General features: G+C 37.1%; 2 protein-coding genes and 1 long non-coding RNA gene across 4 annotated transcripts in view; 2 read left to right on the top strand and 1 right to left on the bottom strand.

The window, feature by feature from the left end:
- LOC110831387 (uncharacterized) overlaps positions 1-11,674 on the top strand; it is a 37,111-nt gene extending 25,437 nt beyond the window's left edge. Inside the window, exons 3-7 of one of the 2 annotated variants that reach the window (XM_087347457.1) lie at positions 4,437-4,556; positions 5,551-5,713; positions 8,126-8,287; positions 9,560-9,624; positions 10,350-11,674. In XM_087347457.1, the coding sequence (XP_087203583.1) occupies positions 4,437-4,556; positions 5,551-5,713; positions 8,126-8,287; positions 9,560-9,624; positions 10,350-11,358 (1,519 nt within the window). In that variant the 3' untranslated portion in view covers positions 11,359-11,674. The remainder of the gene's footprint in view (positions 1-4,436; positions 4,557-5,550; positions 5,714-8,125; positions 8,288-9,559; positions 9,625-10,349) is intronic. The other variant, XM_087347458.1, reaches the window with a different exon arrangement.
- Positions 11,675-13,930: 2,256 nt separating this feature from the next.
- The window catches only part of LOC110831391 (uncharacterized), a 97,848-nt gene continuing 89,016 nt past the window's right edge, over positions 13,931-22,762 (bottom strand). The window contains exons 3-4 of the long non-coding RNA XR_015534828.1: positions 18,128-18,332; positions 13,931-14,644 (exon numbers count right to left, since the gene is read on the bottom strand). This is a non-coding gene — a long non-coding RNA (uncharacterized LOC110831391). The remainder of the gene's footprint in view (positions 14,645-18,127; positions 18,333-22,762) is intronic.
- Positions 17,097-22,762, top strand: part of LOC110831404 (uncharacterized) — a 91,062-nt gene continuing 85,396 nt past the window's right edge. Inside the window, exon 1 of the mRNA XM_087347456.1 lies at positions 17,097-17,656. Within this exon, the coding sequence (XP_087203582.1) occupies positions 17,530-17,656 (127 nt within the window). The 5' untranslated portion in view covers positions 17,097-17,529. The remainder of the gene's footprint in view (positions 17,657-22,762) is intronic.

Below are 22,762 nucleotides of genomic sequence, written 5' to 3' on the forward strand. Positions count from 1 at the left end.
AATGATGGTTGCAGTTTTTGTGTCACTTATGTACATTTGTATGAGCGATAGGAATTTTTCTGTTAACACGCCTATTGCCTGCATTTTGAACGAACCGTATTCGTGTTAAATTTTTAAAAAAAAAAAGTTTCGACAGGGAAACTCCTTCCTAATTCACGTCGTAAAGCTTATTCTCAAAAATAAAAGTCAGACTTAAAACTTTATGTATAAATTTCATATTTTAGGACTTGAAAGTACGAGAAAGGTTTTGTTGATTTACAACAGAAGCTCGACTCCGCCCTCTTTTCCTATGACTAGACACTTCGCCATGGATGGACTTCGTAATGAAAGGTTTAGTCTTCATTAGTGCTGACACTAGATGCTTGTAACATTCTTCACAAAAAGGCTCCATTTCAAAAACACTTAACGCCAATGAACTTTCAGTACTTGAAACTGAACAGGTTAATTAAAACTGTAAAGCTGTCTTCTGGGTTGTAATGTCGTCTAACCTGGTATGATTTTAGCGACGTTACAGAGGTCCTTTCTGCCTCCATCATCAGGCCGATATCGCCCTGATGATTGAGGCAACGAGGATCTCTGAAACTATGGTAAGTTTCTACCAGACTAGACGGCATTACAACACAGAAGACAGTCATTTTATTTTATAACTTGTCAGATGCAAATCAGCAAATTCTGTAAAATTTGGTGTGAATATCGTGTTACTACGTAGAAAGCGATATTTGTAAATTTTAATTTGTTAATGTCACTAATAAAATACGTTGCCATTCCTATCGTTAAAGAGATGTATTCTTAAATTTTATTCAGTGGCGTGCAGCTTTTGATAAGTTAAATTTTATGGATAGTTTATCTGAAACAGTGTGGCATTTATGCGAAAATTTTCGCTTATCCTTCAGCTTAATAGCTGTAATTAATTACTAAATAAGCTATAGATATAAGATTTTTATAAGGATTTATTATAAACATAGGCCTTACGAACTAATCTCTGTATTTGAAACTATAAACATGAGATGTACGGTGATTAAATTATTTTAATGATCTGCCAGTTTATAGAACGTACTGGATTCCCCATTTGAAATAAAGTATATGTGATATTGTCTTCCCAGAAGATCATATTACGTCTTAAATTTAGGCTTATGTTAAAATATATTGAGCAGAACATTTCTACAGGTTTTCGACAATCATAGTACAAAATTGTAAACGTTCTGAAGCCCTCAGATCGAATCCCGAACGGTAAAAAGACGGATAAGCAAAATGTATTATAAGGCGAGGTACCTCAGACAGTATATTCATTGGCTACCGTCTCAACGAGCAGGGTTCGATATCCGGCGGTGGCCCACTGAGCCTCAGTTTTAATTTCTAAATCGTGATTTTCCTCCGGGTAAAGCAACCGGACTGTTTTGAATGATTTCATGTGCTGCAGTGTCTGTGTTAAGAACAGTCCACATGGAACTTGTACTAATTTCATTCCACATACATCCACATGACTTACCACTAAATAAGTACAACGATGACTTTAAGTTTTAGCCTAAGTTTTTACTGTACTAATTAATACACTAGACTCCCGATTATCCGTGGGCGAATTTATTTGACTGTAGATTAAAAAGTCTTACCTGGTTTAAACGAAATTTAAAAATTAATTTAGAAAATATATTGTAAAGGTCAAAACGTTTAGGAATAAGAGATAAATAAATAATGATGCTTTATTTAACGTATTAACATTCATCAATTTTTTGCTAAAATCTTAAATTTGTTACAATAGAAAAACAAAGTAGTTTGGTAAGTACTTCATAAATGTTATATAAAATCCTTTCTGCTATTAGTAAAATCCCGGCGGTGCCCGAATTTATAACTTGTGTTGGGCAAGGCCGTGGTCTAGGCAACACGGAGTTTTCCTCCGTGGCATCCCAACAATTACTCCATTCACATACAGAAGAAGGCAATGGCAAACCACTTCTGGATCATCTGCCAAGAACGTATATGAACAGGTCCCAGTCCGAGAAAAGGATGGAAGGATCCTGTTCATATGGACCTGTCGTCAGACAGAACACTAAATAATAATAAGATGAGGTGGTCTAGCGGTTAGAAGGCTGGCCTTGTAATCCTGGGGTCTCGGGTTCGATTCCCGGCGGTGCCCGAATTTATAACTTGTGTTGGGCAAGGCCGTGGTCTAGGCAACACGGAGTTTTCCTCCGTGGCATCCCAACAATTACTCCATTCACACACAGAAGAAGGCAATGGCAAACCACTTCTGGATCATCTGCCAAGAACGTATATGAACAGGTCCCAGTCCGAGAAAAGGATGGAAGGATCCTGTTCATATGGACCTGTCGGCAGACAGAACACTAGAAATAAAAATAAAATGTCAGAAAATAGACTTACGTATTTCTTAGATTTACGTGTTTCTCCTTAATTTTTACGGATAATCCTGTTTTTAATTAACCGGGAAAATTCATTTCCTAACCAGCACGGATAATCGGGAGTTAATATATATTACAAAAAATCAACTATAACGAGCATATGTACATATCGATAAACTAGATAATTTAATTTATTTTATTTAACTAAATTAATATCCATGTGTTCAGGAAATTAAGATGTTAATTCGAACTTTACTGCACAGTCTGGTTGAGAATGTTTCAATGTTACTTAGACTGGATCTTCTTTGTGTAGAACAGCATTGGGGCCTCCCCCAAACATCTTTGAGACTTCTTTATTTTAAAGGTTCTCTCTTCTTAACAAAACATCAAGGCGCACGCCGCGTGGTGTGAAAAAGTATGTTCTAATGCAAGCCACTTCCCTATAATTAACAGGCATTTATAATAATAAATTTGATTTACTAATTCATAAATTATTAAGCTTGGCTGGGTTTGCTTGCTCATTCTTACCTTTTGGTTTCCTGTAAGTGTGTTTTGTATCCTGAATAAAATGTTGATACTCCACAAAACGTGTTCAGACTTATTATCATACTTAAATAGACTTCCTCAATTGTGGAACAAACTTACATATGATTATAAACTGCATGTTGTAAAACAGAGCTGCTGCATTTCTGTCAGAATTAAATAGGCTCATTCATAGCAAAATTATAAAACATTTTATTTTCCAGAGTTTTGTAAAGATCATAAGGCACAGACTAACACGTAAGTTCTCAGACTGTGAGTTCTGAAATATTCGAGGGAGGTCAGCAAATATTTTTGTAATGTCGTATTACTGTATTTCCGTAATTCACTGACTTCATCTCAATATAGAAAAATATAAATGTAGAAAAAAAGAATGCTGTAAAGAAAATCTATGAAATTAATCTCAGACAAAAAAAAATAACATAAATAAATGATGATTGAGACAAAGGAAAATTTAAACTCGGTAAGTTAACAAACTAGTAATGTCTTTAAGGGCAAAATAAATTGTCATTCCATTATGGACGCTGTTGGTTTACGTGTGCCGGCGAGGCATATAACATAATTTTCTACTTTTAGTGTGAGCAATGCACTAAGGTATAGTCCTTCAGCGAGGTGCGTCATCGCTGCAAATGACGTATGTAAGTCTTTGGACGTATTCAGCATAAACATTGTCTCCCTTGAGGACACGTTCTCAACAAGGGAAATGATCTAGCTTCATTATCTGTTTTTATAATTTTTAAAGTTTTACAATTATATTAATGTTCCCTAGGTGGATTATTTGTTTTTATTTATATTTCTTCATTTATTTTGCTTTGTGTTAATATTGTTTCTATTTTGGGTTTGCCTGTACTTGGCTGTTATATTTAATACTGTACATGTATAAGTATAGTTAATTTGTGAAATATTTTTCATTATTATTTCATTATTATTGTATGTATTTGCTGTTGGCAAACACTTAAATGATTGAATTGAATTGAATATCGTATAATGCAATTTTTCTGATCAGCATACCTCTCGTCTGATTTAACCGTTCTCGTAATATTGCGTCACTATGTGCAATGAAAAAATAATTGTCGCTTGATTTTTAACGAATAATTAACATAAAAATAATTGTTAAAAGTATATATTCAGTAATATGTGAATGTTTTTATAAAAAGAAGATAATATTATTCTTAATAAATTTCCGTCAGGTTTCATCACATTGTAACAATTTATGACATGGCGGCTCGAAACGGTCATGTTTTCTTCGTGGTACGGGCTGATTTATTAAATAATATACGGCTTTCCACTTCTTAACCCATCTTTTCTCCTTCTAAATGTCTTGCCCTTACTAAACCTGTTTCTGCCAGAAGGACGAGCGAGCATTGCCTGGGAACCTTCTAATTATAAGAAATCTTCTCCCCCGCCAATTTTCTCTTTGCAAATTCTACTCATCTGCTATCCTTCTTCTCTCTCCCTCTTTTTCAGCTTTAAGGGGCCGAACAAACTATGTTTGCTGTGAGCTTGTGTATTGTCCGCGGTGTTCTCTTGTGTCCCCAGTAGGCGGATGTTCCCGACGGTCAAAGTGAGGCTCAGTGGGTTGGAACCAGCAGCCTCGTACATCGTCTTTCTGGACATCGTACCTGTAGACGATAAACGCTACAGATACGTATACCACAGGCAAGTTCTATTCCCCTTATAGCGAGTGTTTGCATGAACAACAATAGATAATTTAGATTCGTCTTTCTTATATTTATCACATTATAAATTACAGCTTTATTACATTTTATTTGGCGACCCCCGGGAGCTCGGAACATAAATTTCTTCGAGTTATAACATCAAATAATAAATAAAAGACATTAAAGGAAAGACCATGGCCTAATTTAAGGTAGGTCTAAGACCCTGCGCGCACGAGCGGAATCTGAGTGACCATATTTATGTCCATCTGAGTTCACGCACAGGGCACTGTTATGTCATAGTCACTACAATATCAGCCCTGGGGTATTCCGAATAGAGGCTTTTAAAATTATCAAGGTCATTCGAATTTTTAATTTGTTCAAACGCATATTTCTGAAGATCTGTTGGGATCAGTTTCTTACATACGGGTCTTTACAATTCTCAAGGTCATATATTTCAACTCCTATTTCTCCCAAACCGTGAATAACTTGTTTCCCATACTCATGTCAAAGCGAGATCACTTATAGGTCAAGGTAATTTGGAAGTAAGGACAATATCGGCCCACTAGATTCCCAGATATAGGTCTTTAAATTTCTCAAGGTCATATATTTCAACTCCTATTTCTCCTAAACCGTAAATAACTGGTTTCCCATACTCATGTCAAAGCGAGATCACTTATAGGTCAAGGTCATTTGGAAGTAACGACAATATCGGCCCAATAGATTCCCAGATATAGGTCTTTAAATTTCTCAAGGTCATATTCATTCACGCTCATTCCTGGCAAACCGTAAATACCTGGTGGACCATACTAATGTCAGAATGAGGACACGTATAGCTAAAGGTCGTATGGAAGTCACGACAAAATCTGCTCACTTGTTTCCCAGATAGAGGTTTTTAAAATTTTCAAGATCATATTCTAGGTAAGGTAACATACTGAGTTGTCGTTATTTAACTATCTACCTCGGAAATGATAATGGTATGGACGTCTGTGTTCCAGTTCTCAGTGGATGGTCGCGGGCTCCGGGGACCTACCACTTCCTCACAATCTGTACGTTCACCCAGACTCGCCTGCTACGGGTCAGCTGTGGATGGCACAGGGAGTTATAGCTTTCGATAAATTGAAACTTACCAACAACAGAAAGCCTCTAGTCAGGGGTCAGGTGAGTTGAGTCCCCAAGTCTCACTCTTCCTAACTTCACGATCCAACTTCATTATCACAACACGTTTCAAATTTTCTCAAAAGAACAGTACACGCCAGACTACCGAATAACCGGACTTGAATGGTTTTACTTAGCCCCTCTAGACAAGCGGCGGAATATTTCGTTAAATCGGCCACGACTAATTTCCTCTATTTCCTTTTTAATGAATTAATGCTGGGACGACCCGTTCTTCAGGTGCCTGAGCACTGCGGGTCCCAACTTTTCGTTGGCTCGATCTATAGACATTCGGTAGGACTCCTTGGATGAGGGATCGGCCCGTCGCAAGGCCTCTACCTGTACACAGGACAGCACAACACAGCATTCATGGCTTGAGTGGGATTCGAACCCACGGTCCCATCGACCAAGTGGCACAAAGCCCACGCCTCAGACCGCGAGGCCACTCAGGATCTCTAATGTACGGTCTATGTAAGCTTAGTTTACTATGAATAAATTTAGAAAAAAACAACTGAATAGGATTCCTTTGTAAGAAGTAAATTTATTCCAGATAGTAAATTTCCACTCATTCTTAACACAGCACCAACGTCACACATTGTCACCATAACCGAGGAAAATTACTTTCGAAATCATCAGCGGACTGATCCTGATTTTTAATAAAGACGTAATACGAGATGCATCTTGTAACTGCAGTCTGACGTCGTTTGATATTATTAGAGTTTCACCATTGTTCAAATATATATTTATTATTTAATTTTAACATCTACAATTTAAAAGTTTGTGTATAGACTTGAATAATAAATATATATTTGAATTTTGAACACAAACATGACGCATCTAAACTATAAACTATAAATTTCACCATTGTATTACGTTTATTTTAAAACTATTGAGTCTAGGCCATAAAATATGAAATAATTTCACGTGACAATGCCTTTCACTCTCTCTCTCTCTGTGCACTTCACCATAACATATGTGATCTGACTCATAGTACACCCATGCGAACATAATTTCCTTCTGTCATCATCCTATGAAAATAATTGGATTCAGTTTTATAACGTGTAATTTGGATTAACTGGACCGTGTAATCAAATGTAATTTTACATTTCATCACTTCCTTTTCCTTATGTAGATGATTAATGCCCGGTATGAAAATATCGACGTAAATAAATAAGATATTCATTTGTGGCTAATGAAGGGGTTACTGAAACGGCCAACTAATTTGCATAAACGTTCTGTTTACTTTGTTAGTAACTAACTAAAGAGACAGGAAGAAATTATAAAAGAGTTTCTTATAAGTTGCGATAACAAATTGCCCAATTACCACGCACTTAAAATTGGTTCAGTGGTCTACAAGTTTATTAATTACCCTCAAATAAAATTAATATTTTGATTGAGAATTGCTATGTCCTTGCACCATTTTCATCTATGACTGACGATCATTTCAGATGCAGTTAAATCAGTGCTGTTTCTTCAGTTGTCTCGGATACGCTGATTAAAATCAATTAATGACCTCAACACGTCACAGTTAACACCCGCTCCCTTTGGAATATTTCCACCGATTCATAACTTCTCTGTGGCTTATGCAGTTGTTAATACTGAACTATAATTTTTCCATATCAAAACATTTCCTCATATTCACAGAATACAACGTTTTATTACCGTGTTCACAAGTTCCAACCGCAAGATCCTACCTTGAACCAACTGAATTCAGACCATGATTCATTTTAATATTATTCTACCACCTAAACGTTGTTCTCCCATGTTCTCTTCACTTCAATTTTCCTTATTAAAATGGCGATTTCATGTATTATCCGTGTGCTGTATGCCCTTCCATCTCACTGTCCTTAATTTAATCACCCACGGTGGTCTAGCGGTTAGAACGCTAGCCTTGTAATCCTGGGGTCTCGGGTTCGATTCCCGGCGGTGCCCGAATTTATAACTTGTGTTGGGCGATGCCGTGGTCTAGGCAACACGGAGTTTTCCTCCGTGGCATCCCAACAATTACTCCATTCACACACAGAAGAAGGCAATGGCAAACCACTTCTGGATCATCTGCCAAGAACGTATATGAACAGGTCCCAGTCCGAGAAAAGGATGGAAGGATCCTGTTCATATGGACCTGTCGTCAGACAGAACACTAAATAATAATAATAAAATCATATTTTGTGATTAATAAAAATAAAGTTTTTCATTATGAACTTTTCTCGTTCCTGTTCAATCGTTATTTAAATTACTTTTCAGGCCAAATCTAATTCGCCGGCGTAACTGAAGAAGCATCCGAGACAGCTGATTATCATGATTGAAGTTGTTTACGTGATATTTTTTAATTCCTTCAATCACGTAATTGAATAGTACCTTAACTGATATTTGTCTTATCCAATTCATAATCATTCAAAAAATGTTAAAACGTTTCAGGTTTCGCTACATTCCATGCACAAATATCTCCCTCGGGTGCATATTCTGCAGACTACAGACCTGGAAACACCTCCAGAATATCAGGCATCTTTGGAACGCGGCCTGACTTACACGTTTCCAGAAACAACATTTACAACAGTAACAGCTTATCAGAATCAACAAGTATGTTCACTGGAAACATAACAAGACTTATAAATTATTGATATTTCATATTCCGGTTCCGTTATATGAAGAATCAATAAATATTTAAAAATCAACAAGTAAATCTGTTCGCCATGTAGCCATGTAGGTGGAGAGGCGGTATAGCTCCTACTCATTCTTAACCTCGTCACTAGATGGGGCGAGTGGCCAGCTTAAAGAACCCGGTAACCATTGGGTGGGCCCCAGAGTCGGTCTGATCGCAGAGGCTAGAGGAAAAATCCTCTACCCCCATCGGGGATTAAACCCCAGTCGTCCAGTCACTGAACTGAGCTACCCCACTATTATTCTAACCAAAATATAGAGACATTAACCAACGACTATTCGATGATACAGAAATGTTCTATTTTAGGGGAGGTGGTTGCTGATTCACTGATAGATGGCTCTGGGAGTCTAATTAGGATTCAGTAGAAATTTTGCAGAGTTGGTGAGCTGGTCACTCATTACTCACGAATGCACGTTTAAAAAAAGACTAGGAAAACTCTGAAAAAGGAGGCAGCCGGGACCCATACTGGGTTATAGAGCCCCAGGAAGACATGAAGGAATATCCATAAATTGACATTGTGTTGGAGAAATAAAACCAGGGGCCATAATCTAGTAGACCATTTTTTCTTATAGTTATATATATACTTTATTCCAGACGACGACATCTCGATGCGTTATTTCTTATTAATGTCTTTAAGGGTAAAATAAATTGTAATTCCATTATGGACACTGTTGGTTTACGTGTGCAGGCGAGGCATATAACATAATTTTCTACTTTTAGTGTGAGCAGTGCACTAAGGCATAGTCCTTCAGCGAGGTGCGTCATCACTGCAAATGACGTATGTAAATCTTTGGACGTATTTCGCACAAACATTGTCTCCCTTGAGCGAACGTTCTCAACAAGGGAAATGATCTAGCTTCGTTATCTGTCTTTTTATATTTTTTAAAGTTTTACAATTATATTAGTGTTCCCTAGGTGGATTATTTGTTTTTATTTATATTCCTTCATTTGTTTTGCTCTGTGTTAATATTGTTTCTATTTTGGGTTTGCCTGTACTTGGCAGTTATATTTAATACTGTACATGTATAAGTTTAGTTAATCCGTTTGTGTAATATTATCCATTATTATTTCAATATTATTGTATGTATTATCAGTGTTTGCCTGTTATAGGCTTCTTGCTGTTGGCAAACACGTAAATAAATTAATTGAATTGAAATTAATTGAATTGAATTGAATATTATTTGTTACAGATAACTCGCCTGAAAATTGCCAGTAACCCATTTGCCAAGGGTTTTAGAGAAGCGTCAAGAACCATGTACGTATGATCTAATATAATAACAGAAACCATGACATTGTATCACTCGCCTAAAATATGCCGTAAGTCCGAGACAGGATAAGACAAGTCTCTAAGTATAGTGCAGGCATCTGGTTCAGGAGTTCTCATTAGGCCTATTTATTCTTGGTCCATACGTAGAATAAGCAGTGGTTTCAAGACACTAAGAGAAAAATTTTAATCTTGTATTTACTCACGTGGTATAACACATTTTTACTTGCTGTCCAATATTTCTTTGTTTAAAGAAAGTACAAGTAATTTTTAATCTAATCTGTGTATCTTTAAATAAATGTATCAGCGGGGTCTGTAATTACAAAATGCGGGAAGGAAGAACTCTGTTATACAGATTTAATTATTTTTTTACAAACACACCCCATTAGGTTATGTCCTAAGTCATACGATTTAACTACATAACCTCACTTATTATTCTTTTAAGATCCACCCTTTTATTCTGTTTTAAAAGTCTACTAGATTAGAAAAAAATCGTTGACTATAAAATTCATTAGATATTATTTTGGAAACTGCTTCTATAAAATAATTGTTTATGTTATGATAAATTATAAACTAAATAGCATTTTTCATCAGTTACATGAAGCATTATTATTCTTTTATAATTCTATAGTTAAACTCCGAAGACTGCATTCACGTAATTATTGGGCATAATTTTATGAAATGTGATTGAAATATTAGTCTTATATGTTCTAAAGGGATTCACTGGATGACAATCAGCATCTGAGTCCACCAGAATTTTCATCAACATCGTCAATGGGACCATCAAAGTTATTTCCTGCTGAATTTTATACACTGCGTCGAGATACCACCTTCCTACCTCCATCATCATCGTCATTATTTCTACCAGAGATATCTTCACTGGACCCTTACTACAACTCCAGTATAAATAATGGAACTTCGGCTCTATTTCATCTGAACCATAACCCTTACAGATGTCATCCTGTTCCAAGACATCCGCCTCTCACATTTCCTGTTAAGTTTGTGGTGCCACCAATAACCGAAGACGTCTTCAGTGACCCAACAAGAAGATTTTGTTTTGAAGACATTTCTCCTCACGAAATTACGAACAAATTCACAGATGACAAACAATCAAAAAACATTTGTACTGATAATTATTCTAGAATAATTTCAGAAGACGATAACTCCAGAAGATACGTTTCTGAATTCTTTCAAGACGTGTATCTTAACAGTCCTTCTATGAAACTTCCTGCCGATAGCCTTCGATCGACAGAGATTGATGATAATTATACAAACATTACCGCTGTTAAACAAGCAAAGAAACATTTGTTTGAAAATCTTCCAAAAATAGACGATAACTCCAGAAGATACGTTTCTGAATTCTTTCAAGACGTGTATCTTAACAGTCCATCTATGAAACTTCCTGCCGATAGCCTTCGATCGACAGAGATTGATGATAATTATACAAACATTACCGCTGTTAAACAAGCAAAGAAACATTTGTTTGAAAATCTTCCAAAAATATTTAAAACTAACGATAAATCTCAAAAATTTAGTCCCAAAGACGAGACATCTAAGAAAACACAAAGTAATATTCAGAGGTTTCTGGTGAATCCAGTGGCGTCATTCGTACACCATGAACAAAGTTGTCAGAGTAAAGAATCAAAATCATTTCCAGTATACGATCTGGAACAAAGTCCATCGAATAAGAAAACATCTCCGTTGGATCTGACAAAATTTAAGTAGAATTATATCTGTAGTTCTCGAAGGTATTACAGCAACGCTGTCCCAATGTTGGTGTTCAATGTCCACTGTTGATAATACGAGGTGCGATCGGAAGGTTTCCAGACTGCGCGTATAAAAACCCGTACACCTATCTCAGGTATTAAATTCATCCATCACCCTCGAAGTAGTTCCCCTGGGAGTGAACACAACGATCCCAGCGCCGCTGCCAAGCCTGGAAATCTTTCTTTGTCAGCCTGTCAAGCACCATCTGCGATTCTGCCTGAATCTCTTGCCAAAGACTCGCCAAAACGGCTACGGAAACGTATGAAATGCTAAAGCAAGCATTTGGGGAGTCCGCAATGGGTAGTGCACAAACTTTTGTGTGGCATTCACGTTTTAAAAACGGCCGAACCTCTGTCGATGATGACGAGCGTTCTGGACGACCATCTTCGAGCACAACGCCCGAAAATGTTACGAAGATCGACGTCGTACCATCAACGACTTGTGCGACATTGTTGGGATAGGCTATGGGACCTGTCAGCTGATTCTAAAGGAAGAACTCCACATGCGACGCAGCATGACAACGCGCCAGCGCACACCGCCCTCAAAGTTCGGCAGTTTTTGGCCTCAAACACCATGGCCGTCATCCCGCACCCCAAAGATGAAAATTCAGCTAAAGGGAAGGAGATTTGAGACGATAGAAGAGATTCAAGCAGAATCGCAGATGGTGCTTGACAGGCTGACAAAGAAAGATTTCCAGGGATGCTTCCAGGCTTGGCAGCGGCGCTGGGATCGTTGTGTTCACTCCCAGGGGAACTACTTCGAGGGTGATGGATGAATTTAATACCTGAGATAGGTGTACGGGTTTTTATACGCGCAGTTCTGAAACTTTCCGATCGCACCTCGTATCTGTGATCTAAGAAAGTACATTGCACTTCTCAGTTTAATAGAGAAAACAACTATAAAATTAGGTCATCAGGATAGTTATATCTATTCAGTTCTTTTCTAAAAGCCAAATAATGATCCATATGGTTCTCTAGTACGTACATATGTATAGTCCTTCTGGGACAAATCCACGGTGACGTTAACAACCTCAATCCAGCAACGAGTTAATATAAAGCTTATGGATAATTATTAAACTTAACACTGATATGTGTTACATGAATTATTTGGTTAATTTTTCCATGTTGGTTAACACTCCCTTAACTTTCGATTTAAAAAAAAATTGTTTTGTTAACATTTAGCAATAAATTACGTGGTATAAAACACATTTTGAAATGTTCCACAAACGTTTCTGACTTCTTATCTCTGCATAATATGCATCCACTTGTCACAAAATCTCATATTTTGGTCTCGTACATAACCTCAAAAAAACTTAGAAAATTCTGTTCTTGTGACACTTGACAAAATACGAAGTAAGTTATTCATTTGCTGAAGTTCAATACTGGCCCTCGTTGCCACTGGAAGGCCAAATTTTACTTCGTAGTAAACATCGCACTACTGCTTTCAATCTTGTTAATATTCCACAAAAAATATTTAAGTCACATTGTCCACACATTCTTTGCAATCTGCACTTAGTCTTTAAGTAAGTGTATACTAGTTATATGCCTTGTCATATATAAATATTATACTACGAAAATTTTTAAAATTCATCAGTGATAACAACCTTTATATGCAAAAGTCTCACATTTTGTAAATAGTCAACTTTATAATATTTTATTTGTGTATGTTCTAACTTTTAATGTTTCAATAATGCCTCAATCACTAAATGTAATAAATTATATTATGTGCATTTTTTGTATTTTGTTAATTAACTTTGTCATTGATCATATCAAACAGAAGTGATAAAAAAAACAAGATTTATCCAGCGCTTAGACATATCGTCTTCTCCGCTAGCGAAGGTTGGCAATCCCATCACTAAACTTTTCACGTTCCTATGCGAGACGGAAACTCAGGGCCGTGATCTATTCGACTCGACATATTGAAGGAAACAGAATTACTGCCAAGCCTCTGAATAGATTAAGCTACTTTTAGTGTGGTATATTTCTTTCAAAAATGTTCATTATGACATTTACCATCTCAATAAAGCCTGGTAGTTAGTCTCTTCCTAAACCCTGTGTAATGTGAAGTTATAATATAACTTCACATTAGTGCTATCTATGGATGACTGTAGAAACTATTAGAAACAACACAGGTACATGGCTTATTTTGCTGTGCATGGGCCTTGGAACATACCACACACTTTTACCAATTTTTTTTTAACTGTCTACAAACATCAAATCAAATAAAGTTGGAAGTGCAGAATATTAATTGGCATACGAACACGAATGCAGCACAGATTACCTTCATAGTTGGGTCGAAATAGAACGTCAGTATTACCTGCGCGTGAGACGAACTACAAGTGCTCTCTGTTTGCTGGTAGATGGCTCTCGCTACCATAAAGCTTACAATTACCTAGCAAATATGCTCAAGAGATGTCACAAAGAGAAGTATATAAGACGCTTTTGTACTTATGATAAAACTTAACTAAAATCTGAAGGATGGAGCGAGCATGAACGAGGAACACTACGTTCAAAACCTTTCAAGAAGTATCTTTGAAGTGGACAAGCAGATGAAAATCAGTTTTGTTGTTCGTAACAGGGATGATTTGTACAGAAGCCATTAGAACACAGTGAGTAAAATTAACACATGCGTTTAGTCTCTTACAATACTCAACGATTTTCGACGAAATTTAGTTTTAAAGTCCATATTATCATACAAAAATCGCACAAAAGCAAATAAAACTTTTTCTAATGGCTAAGTGTAGTGTTTTCTACGCGGTACGGGCTGAATTATTGACTATTATTTGGGCGAACGTCGGCTTCAACTTTAAGTAATTTACGTCTTTGAGTATGTGTGTGGTTTATCTCTCCCATCTAAGCTTTGCTGACAGCGACTGTACCACTTCGTCGTTCCTTGCTGTCCACAAACCACAGCCTCTCCTCATTCCACACGCACGTCCACTCGAACAACCTACGACGATCCAGCCACCTTGTTATTTGAAGATGACAGATATCCTTGTGGGATACAGCGCCGTGCAGTGTCGTAAAAGTTAACTAAAGTTTTAGCTGCGCAGACAGCAAGACGCAGTGTAGCCGAAGGTCATAGTTTTCGTTCATGCAGTCGTGTGAGTCTGAAATTTAGCTTGTTTTATAACGTCATAATGTAAAAACGTTCCTTTCCTTCTGATCGAAATGTGTAGTTACATAGAGGCATCGTAATTTTATAATCCAGTGATATCCAACCGTAGCTTCAAATACCTGGAGATCTGCAAAGACAAAGAAATTCAATTTAGTAACAACTTTTTAAACAGGTTCAGCTTTGCACAGCCTTCTTAATGGTTCACATCGCCATGAGCGTTATCATTTGTGTACTTTATTAAATGGGCATATTAATAGCGTAATAAATGAAGGTGTGTCAGATTGGCGAGAAAGGTAGCACGCATTATTAATGAGAAATTCGTACAGAATTGTCGTCTGAAGGGAAAAGAACACTTAGGAGATGTTGGACGCCATTAACTAGATCTTAAACGGTGGCTGACGATGTCCATTACCATGTTCACAAAAGCCTACAAACAGACCCTGTTCTAAACAACATGAATTCCTTGCTTATTTAACACCATTCTGAAGATTTCCGTCTTCTGGGTTGTTGCGCTGTGTAGTCTGGTCGATGTTTACCAACGTTTCAGGGGTCATACTGCCTCCGTCGTCAGAGTATGAAGATTTCCGTCTTCTGGGTTGTTGCGCTGTGTAGTCTGGTCGATGTTTACCAACGTTTCAGGGGTCATACTGCCTCCGTCGTCAGAGTATGAAGATTTCTGGCTTGTTGCGCTGTGTAGTCTGGTCGATGTTTACCAACGTTTCGGAGGTCATAATGCCTCCGTCATCAGGGCGAATCCCAGAAGACAGAAATCTTCATACTCACCGCTGTGAAAACCTCAAATCTTACATAACATCATTCTGTTTAAGTCTTCCAAATTTCTTTTCATTTCATAATCGTTTTTGAAATTGTGCACAAAACGTCATAAACTACAAGATCACAATCTTCACTGTCACCGTCATAAGACAATAGCCCTAATCATGTAAGAGCGTCGTTATCGTAGTTTGTTCCCTGAAGATGTACTAAATCACTCTGTCGAAAGAAATATTTGTAATCAGTATACTGCACGTTTTCGTTGTAAAATATAACCAATAATTCATAATTATTGTTCTTTTCCGGACGTGGTAAAAGCGACGCCTTCATTTTGAAACTTGACAGTTCAATATTTAGAACAGTGGTCGTCAATCTGTGAAACTCGGGTCGAATGTGGCCCTCGAGATCTTTTCGTACGGCCCGTTAAGTGATTTGGGATTTAGATAGTCCAAGAAAGGTACATGTTTGATGCTGTTAAGAGAAACATTTACGTATTTTATACGTATTTTTTTAAAAAAAATTAAAACATTTAGACCTACGGAGTTAAAACCGCTTTATGGCGTAAAGGTAATTGTTTAGTTATTTTGTCAGGAAAATGTTGAAGCAGCGAGAATCAATTTTTGAAAGCATTTACATTTACGAGCAAACATTCTTTATTTATTTTATTATAAAAACAAATTGAAAGGCGAACATCCGAACCACCAATTGAGAATTATCACAACGAATTAAAATTGAGAATATATAAAAATGTTTAAAATATATTATACCCCACAAATTACGTTAAATATGTTACCAATATTTTATGTAACTCTCTACGAAGATGTGAACAGCTAATGTAGCCCTAGCAATGAAAAAGATTGTCGATCCCTGATTCAGACAATTATTTGTCATAAATCAAATAATATTAAAGTAACCAAGACGAAAAACGTTAAGTGAATGGAATAAATATATGTTTATTGCTTCTTAAGAACGACTGTAGATATTAGTCTCCTGCAGTGAATGCCTAAACTTTCGCTTTGAAAATAAGACGCTACTTGTAAAACCTTCGATAAAAGATGATAATACTGAAATTGAACTTTAAATGTATGTAAATTTGTAGACTGAATTCAACAAAACTTAGGATAAAGTCTAGTGACTGGCTTTTGTGAACACTGTAATGACCCTTTAGGTTTAATAAGAAAAATTTCTAGATCAACTGAGCTACTGCTAGCTTCTCCGTTGAGTTACTAAACGGTTCTGTGTATCTGATAACTGTGAATTGGAAAGGATAAAGAAATGGTCGTGGCCTATTTTAAGACATTGCAAAATCCTAATTAGGGGCATAGCTGATCTGAGGATCAAGATCCAAGCCTGGAATTTAGGAATTTAAACTCCGCCCTCTACATATAAGTGATGGTTTAAAGTTAAACAAAACGTCGTGGCCTATTTGTTAGCACTCCCGATTCCCGGGTTCAAATCTCTGTCCGTAGACCGGCTATCCGGTCTGAATTATTTCGTACTTTTCCTCAGTCCCTATATAAATGCCTTAAATTAGGCCACGACTGCTTAAATCCATATCCTCACTGTTTCATTAGCCATCGTTACATTTAACGTCTTATAATCTGAGCTGTTTCGGGGAATTCTGTACAAATCAGTAAGAAAATATATTCAGAGGTTTCTGATACGTCAGAACATAATTTAATTGCGAAAAGATTCTAACGAAATCACGGGTAAGTTAAGTAATTTCGCGGGTAAAACTGTTGTCATGGACCACGTGGTGTTGTTTATCAAGCTGGCCGCATGATGGCGTGCGGATCGGTACCTGCAGCAAAGTGAGACTTCAGTCGCTGTCTGTCTGCTGGCGAAGCGTGAGACGTTGTGTTTGGTGCTCGTAGCGGGAGTGAACAATGTTTTGTCAAATGGAACACGTGTAATATCGTACATTTAACATACGTGACGCTGGATATTTTAATAATCATGGCTAAAATTCAAAGTAACACAAGTTAAATGTAATATTTTCCGTTATTTAATCGTGTTTAAAGATCAGTGTTTGATAGACATCCACAAAACATGGAGCTTTATGGATGATATTTCAATAATGACTGTACGTGATTGTTATGCCAAGTGTTTGAATAGAATAAGGGTAGGAAGTATTGTTGTGATTTAAAAAGTGTGTGGATAATGGCGTGTACTATACGTCGTATACTGTGATGGATGTACCCCTAGCATTGACTTCTGTGATTGTATGTTGATTCGGTGAAGATGTTGATTCGTCTTCTAATTTTCTCAACTCTAGTCCTCGCAGTTAATCTGGTGGCTGGAATATTTGCCAAGGATCACACTGGCCAAGAAATAAGTCTGAAGGACCGGCATGATTTCGACACTAAAGGTTGGTTAAAATATATATACACGTACAAAATATACTAGCCATTTAAGTTAAATTGTAGTGTGTCGTATTTTAACCAGTAAAACTCGGATTTATTGCGAGGTTAGGGTTGATTTTTTAACGTAAAGTCTGCGTTTGTTAAAAAATATATAAAAGTCAATAATAGATTTACCAGAGTGTCGTAAATTTGAAGGTGATTGCCCTCTGGGTTTTTGCGCATTGGTTGATGGCGGCAATAAGCAAATGTGAAACGTCTGGAAACTTCTTCCAGACTACACGGAAGATAAAGGCAGAGATAGGATGAGAATATTAAAGTGAATTTTACAAAAATATTGTTTGAGATTGTGTACTTGATTCTTATGATTCGGTGGCTGGTTAGTATGAATGGGGAGGGGGGATCTTGATGATTCCCCTTGTTTGAGGCCATCAGTCTCTGATTTTTTAATAGACACAGGATATCAATTTTAATATTACCATTTGCGAACGTCACGTCCGTATTGTTTTCTCCACTGTCGGTGTAGAAGTGATTTATATCAGGTCCCTCGTGCAGTGACTGAGATGCCACGCGTTCAAAATTCATGGTGAGGCTATATGTTATCATGGTTGTTGACGCTTCCATCATCAGGACGATCGTCTAATGACTGAGGACAAGCACCTTCAAATTCACTGCCGTGGGAACCTGAAATCTCATACAGAGTTCTGATTATTTATAACCAGTTTTGTGTCTCATAAATACAGTTTTATAACCACTAGTTTAGATCATAAAATGTCGTAAGTAATTCTAACGGGGAATAAAGATGGCTGCCTTCAGGGTTGTAGCACCGTTTAGACTGGAAGAAGTTTACCGACGTTTCAGAGGTACTTGCAAGCATATTTGTATTTCTGTACTTCTTTTAAAATGTTTATTAATTTTGTTCAGTGATATATTTGTAATCTGTTGTTCCACGGACCACGTTAACGAGGCTTACAAGCCAATGTACGTCTGAGGACAACGCTTTGGGAAACTTTTATCTGTACGTAGAGTCTGAAGTGAATATTAAGGGGGGCACGGCGAGAAATCTTAGAAAAGAAAATCTCTTTCATTGTCCCAATCTGCTTATGCAAATATTTCGTAGTAAAGAAGTAATGAACATGGCAGATTCAACACAAGAATGGCCTTTGTCACATAAGCCCAGAATCTTTTGCAGTGAATCCAATAAAGACTTACAGTTGTACAGGAAAGGTATAGGCACTGTTTGGATTAAACTGGCAAAGGTTTTCATCACGCCACGTGAATAGTTATTGCTTAAATGCGATCCGAGGTCGTAGTTACGCTTCAATGGCCCCTGGTCATGCGGGTTGCCTATATAATTGATAAACCACGACGGACAGACGTACATGGAAGGTCCCATAAGCTGGTATTGTTGTGGTCACGTCAGTAAGTGAATGGATGGCATGAGAAAGGTTATCGGAGATGATAATGAAGACGTTGGAATGAGGGAGAAGTTAGGACTGTACTCTTGCAAGTTGGAGGTTCATAGTTAAATGAGACACGTAGACGACGTTTCGGTTTGTAATGAAAATCTGGGCTCGTGTTCTAAAGGCAGGGGCTGTGGATTGTGTAATAATAAATGAGATTTTTGAAGACGTGAGTAATGTTTTCGTGTCATTTTTTAATGTTTATATCAATTGTTAAGTTCAAACAGTGAAGAAAGTGTTTCGTCCTACGTATGGAACGTTCGGTGGTGTTGTTTGCATATAAAATGCTCTGTTCGTATGATGTGAAGTTTTAAAAGGAGTGAAGGATGTCGTATGTGTGGGTAGAATGGAACGTACAGTCACGTATGAAAGTTATTATCGTTCCTGTTTAAAATGTGTCCTTGTACAGACGAAATTTAGAACCCCAGCCTAACAGACTTCCTTCTGATTGTTTGTTTTTGTATTTTTCACACTCAATAAATTAAATCTACGAAGCCAAATGATTTGAATGGCCTTGAAAACACAAGTTCTACTGTAAATTCGGAGGTAACATGCCTCAGTAGACTGAGAGAAATCGTTTCATGCTAATTTTACGTAATTATATTCCTTTGTACTGACTGTAGTAGGAGAGAATATGTACGTCTGACTACTGTTGGAAACATAAGACGAGAATATCAATGTAAAATATGTACTCTGTACTACGAATAATATTTCCCGGTGACAATATTTTGTAGCCCGACATTTTGTTTCCTGAATCGATGACGTGTTTTGTTTACAAAGTAGTCTATGTGCTTTAGTGAACTTTTAAATTTGAGAAACAAGTTTGCTGCGTTCGAAAACAAGAAGACAATTGTTTACTTATTAATTTCGACTTTTTCACAAAGATTTTGTTTTTCGATATTTCTACTTGGATCATAGACCATCCGGTAGATGTCTCTGCCTTCTATGACGCGTGAGATAGCAGATTCTTACGGTGTCAAATATGAAAATGGCTGCCTTCTGGCTTGTTACGCCGTGTAATCTGGTAGATGCTTAGAGACATTTCAGAGGTACCTGCTTTCTCCACCTTCAGATTAGTAAAAAAGTATTTTCAGACTACACAAACTAGAAGCCTTCAGTGATGTTTGTTTTAGTCCCTGTGAACAGGAGTTTAACTTGTAGAGGTGACTGTACCATTGAAAGTGGTAGGTCGTATGGTTCATGCAAAGTAGGCAAGTATGTCGGAAGATAAACGGAGGAAATTCGTATTGTACAATAGGTGTAGCATGTACTGTGGGAGATTTTCACTGACGTATCCGCTGGTAATCTTCTACTATGGCTGCAAGCTGGAGATTTGAAGTTCCAAATTTATTATAATCCTCTGATTCGACGCAAGATATCCTGAGATAACTGAAAAACGTATCTAAATAAATTATAAATAAATAAATATATGTAGAAAGCATCAAGAATTTTTTATCCTGAATTATCTTGGATACCATTAAGGCAGAAAGCGTAATCTATAGGTTATTTTGATAAACTTAAATTGGATACTGAGACACCACGTCTACTAGCAGAATCCCTGAGATCTACTAAAGAGTAAATCAATCATCTTAAACGGGATAACCGAAGAATTATTATGGATTAACCCTTTAAGACCCAGTGGTAACTATATGTACCACCTGTTTCACACAGTTAATAACTCTGCGTTTTGTTTTGTATGTGTTTCGGATTGTTCTCGGTGTAAAAAGGGATTATTTCCTTAAGCAGCGTCAACCAGTCGTCATTTTTAATGGTGAAATGCTGTGTTTTCTTCGCGGTACGGACTGGATTCTTAAATACGTAATATTTAGACGAGCTTTGACTTCAAAAGGTTAAACTACATCTGACATTAGTATTTGTGATGGAAAGACGAGGTTGAAGAATGATTTAACATCCAACCAAAAACATTTTTAAATATGTCGAGCATTCGATCGAATATAATGAAATTAACCTCTAGTTATGGAAATGTTGTTAGCGTCACTTGGTATCCCGTAGAGGTCACGTCTTTTGTCATCCTTCCAAAGGCCGCAGAGCTAAGTTTCCGCCTTCTGCCAGACTAAGTTGGTGAACTGTTAATAAATTTCTTGTAGGTGTCAGATCGCTAAAGTCTGTATTTCTTATAACTTCCAGTAATCACCCTTCGTAAGAATTACTTGAAATTTTAATTCGTAATCAGATTATAAATTTTTAAAATGTATATAAGAATAAAGTTTGGCACAAAGTTTCACAGTACAGACACTTAATAAATTTCACATCAAATAAACCCTGTATTTGTTTACCTAATCTCTCAATAACTTAGTTTATGTAGCTTCAAATGAAGCGATTATTAATTATTTAAATTGAAAGGATATTAAACGAAGCGGTAATGACCTAATTTAAGATGTTATCCTGCCATTTTATGGTGGGACTGAAGAAAACTACGATAAACGAGATATCCGGTCTTCGGGCTGAGACTTGAATCCGGACCGTCATAAATTCCGTTGACAATTTAAAGGAGCGTGCTGCCTACATAAGGCGATGACTACCTCCGAAACGTCGCTAAACTTCTACCAGACTACATTGCGTTACAACCCACATGACAGCCATTTCGGAATCACCGACGTGAGAAATTCAATTTCTACAAAATTCCCTCCGATTACAAAGTAGACATTTGCCAATTAGTTTGTTTGCATGGTTTTTGATTTTTGTGACGGTTAATTCGGATAATAAATGCGAGTACTTTCTTGATCCTTAATTTACGTGAATGATTTAATAAATTCCCATAACTGCTGGTAAGATATGTTTAATCGCAATCGACTTTTAATTCGATATGAGCCCACAAAGCGTGAACTATCAAATTGGGTTCAGTCATCCGGAAGACGCAATTGTGTTGGCCAATTGGTTCGAGACATGTCTCTGTCTCTCCCCTAGACTAATCCCTTTCGATTCATATAAGACTAAAACTGGTTTGTATTGAATTATACAGAGTGAACAAAAATTTGAAGTATAATTTAAAAGACCTGAAACGTTTTTATTGTGGTCAGATGTCGGAAGATGAACTGTTTCATAACAGTGGTCCAATATTTTTATGGGGGCTCGTTTTGCGTCCCATCTGAATGCAGTCTCGTTCCATATTCTCGGGAGGAATGTTGCAGAGGATGGACACAAAACATTGTCCTCGTCGCCGTGCAGAAGCTAGTAGACAGAATTCGTGACGTGTCGCTGAAGATACCGAGAGTTACGAGACAGCGAACACCTTTGAACAGAAACTTGAATGTTGGGTTACTCTCCGGAGCAAACCCGTTGTCCAAAATGCGATCCCGATAAAAGGTCCTAAGCCTTTCGAATTCTACCTTAATTTGTTCATTCTGTATTTTCTGCCTGAATTTTCTCTTTTTATAGTCGAAAGTTGTTTATTTGAGTGTAATCACAGGTGAACATCTGCATTCATTTACATATATTCTTGTAGGACTTGAGGTTCTCACAGCGGTGAGTATGAAGATTTCTGTCTTCTGGGTTGTTGCGCTGTGTAGTCTGGTCGATGTTAACCAACGTTTCAGAGGTCATACTGCCTCCGTCATCAGAGTATGGAGATTTCCGTCTTCTGGGTTGTTGCGCTGTGTAGTCTGGTCGATGTTAACCAACGTTTCAGAG

This window comes from Zootermopsis nevadensis, unplaced genomic scaffold, assembly GCF_977971745.1.
Source record: "Zootermopsis nevadensis isolate Lab colony 2312 unplaced genomic scaffold, Znev_1.0 Znev_ptg000011l, whole genome shotgun sequence".
In the NCBI taxonomy this organism is placed as follows: domain Eukaryota; kingdom Metazoa; phylum Arthropoda; class Insecta; order Blattodea; family Termopsidae; genus Zootermopsis; species Zootermopsis nevadensis.